The 2,099-nt window shown below is 24.7% G+C and overlaps 1 protein-coding gene across 1 annotated transcript in view; it reads left to right on the top strand.

Moving 5' to 3' along the window:
• Window positions 1-1,855: 1,855 nt before the first annotated feature.
• LOC113812808 (uncharacterized) overlaps window positions 1,856-2,099 on the top strand; it is an 875-nt gene continuing 631 nt past the window's right edge. The window contains exon 1 of the mRNA XM_070139867.1: window positions 1,856-1,867. Within this exon, the coding sequence (XP_069995968.1) occupies window positions 1,856-1,867 (12 nt within the window). The remainder of the gene's footprint in view (window positions 1,868-2,099) is intronic.

Genomic DNA, 2,099 nt, shown 5'->3' with positions numbered 1-2,099 from the left:
TATCATTAACTAATATAATTTCTTAAAGAGTATTACTGTTATACTAATTATTGTTATTGTTATCATTATTGTTATTATGATCATCATTGCTGTCATTTTCCTTATTATTATTGTCATTATTATCATCGGTATTATCATTATCATCATTATTATTATTATCCTTATCATTACTATTATTATTATCATTATCATTACTATTATCATTAACATTATTATTATTGTTATTATTACTATTGTTATTATTACTATCGTTATTATTACTATTATTATTGTTATCATTATTATTCTTTTTATCATTATTATCATCATTATTGTTGTAGTTGTTATTATTATTATCTTTATCATTATTATTGTTAGCATTATTATAATTAATATTATCATTATTATTGTATATCATTTTATAATCATGTGTTTTATCGTTATTATTATCATTACTACCATGAGCAGTAGTAGTAGTAGTAGTAGTATTATAATTAATATTGTTGTCCTGGTTATCATTTTTATCATTATAGCTATAATTTTTATTATCATTATTGTCATTATCATTAATTTTATTACTGTCATTATTATTATTGTTAGTATTATTATCACAATTATTATCTTTATAATTCTCTTCATTATAACGATCATTAATGCTTTAATCATCATTATCAGTAATATAATTAACTATATTGTTATCATTATACCAACAATATTTTCATTGGTTATAACAGCAATAGAATTAGCATAATATTTCATTATTACCACTGATATCATCATTATTCCTATCATTATCATCATTAATAGTATTATTAGTAGTAATAGTAATAGCATAAATAGTACTTTGGTAGTAGCAGTAGTATGATTATTTTCAGTAACATCATTATCATCACTTTGATCATTATTGTCATTGTTATTATTTGTATCATCTCTTCTTTCACCATAGTCATTATTATTATTATCATTATTATCATTAATATTATTATCATTATCATCATTATTATTATTATTATCATCATTATCACCTTTATTGTTGTTGTTATTGTCATTACTATTGCTGTTGTTATTGTTGATGTTTTATTATCATAATCATAACCAATAGTAGTAGTAGTAGTAGTATCAGTAAAATACTCATAATTGTCAATTTTATCCTTGTTACTATAATTTTTATTCTCATTATCCTTATCATCATCATTATCATCACCTTCATATTAATCATTATTTATGTTATCATTATCATCACCATTATTATTATAATTATCATCATTATCATTATTCTCACTGATATTGTTATTATCATTGCCATTATTACTTGTGTTTTCATTATCATCACCATCATTATTATCAGCATTATTATGATTATCATGAATATCATTGTTATCATTATCATTATCACCATTACCAAGAGTAGCAGCATTTTCAACATCATTCATCTTTATTATCATTAGCATCATGTTTTATTATTATTATTATTATTATTATTATTTTCTTTGTGGTATTCCCGATTGCATCACCTCATACATTGCTATTAACATCATATTAACCGCCATTACTCCTGCAATTAGTATTACCTCTATCCCTATTGTGATATGATTGCTATCACCTTTTTCTCCATCAGGACTATTATCATTCATATCATAACTCTTGTTATCATATTTATTGCTCTACTGGTGTTTTTTTTTTTTTTATTTCAGCAACGGACACTCCTTATATGTTCATGTTTACTCTTACTCTTTCTATTCTTATTCAGCAAAGGCAAAAAGGGAGATAAAAGCTAACTGGCAACCCAGTAGAGGGAAGGACAGTGCCAGTATATAAAGATCTGGGAGTTAAAGATCAAACCAGTCTCCTCCAACCGCTGGGAATAAGAGACAGTATGAGGGCCTTGGTAAGTAATTTCTAAAGGGATGTATGTTTATGTCTCATTTAGGAATAACATATGTGAGAATGAGCCAAGCATTTTAAGATGACTAAGAGATATCTTAGTTGTGACAAACCGTCGACCCATAATGTATTTTCTACTTTATTTATGAAAATTTATCCAACCAGGCGATATGATAATAGTATCTATTTTGTTTTTGAGGCAAGTTTTGGGTTTATTGATATCGAAGATCCAAATC

The sequence above is a fragment of the Penaeus vannamei genome, chromosome 26 (assembly GCF_042767895.1).
Source record: "Penaeus vannamei isolate JL-2024 chromosome 26, ASM4276789v1, whole genome shotgun sequence".
NCBI lineage: Eukaryota > Metazoa > Arthropoda > Malacostraca > Decapoda > Penaeidae > Penaeus > Penaeus vannamei.
The sequence above is the reverse complement of the archived record's forward strand: the minus strand, read 5'-3'. Positions and strand labels throughout refer to the sequence as shown.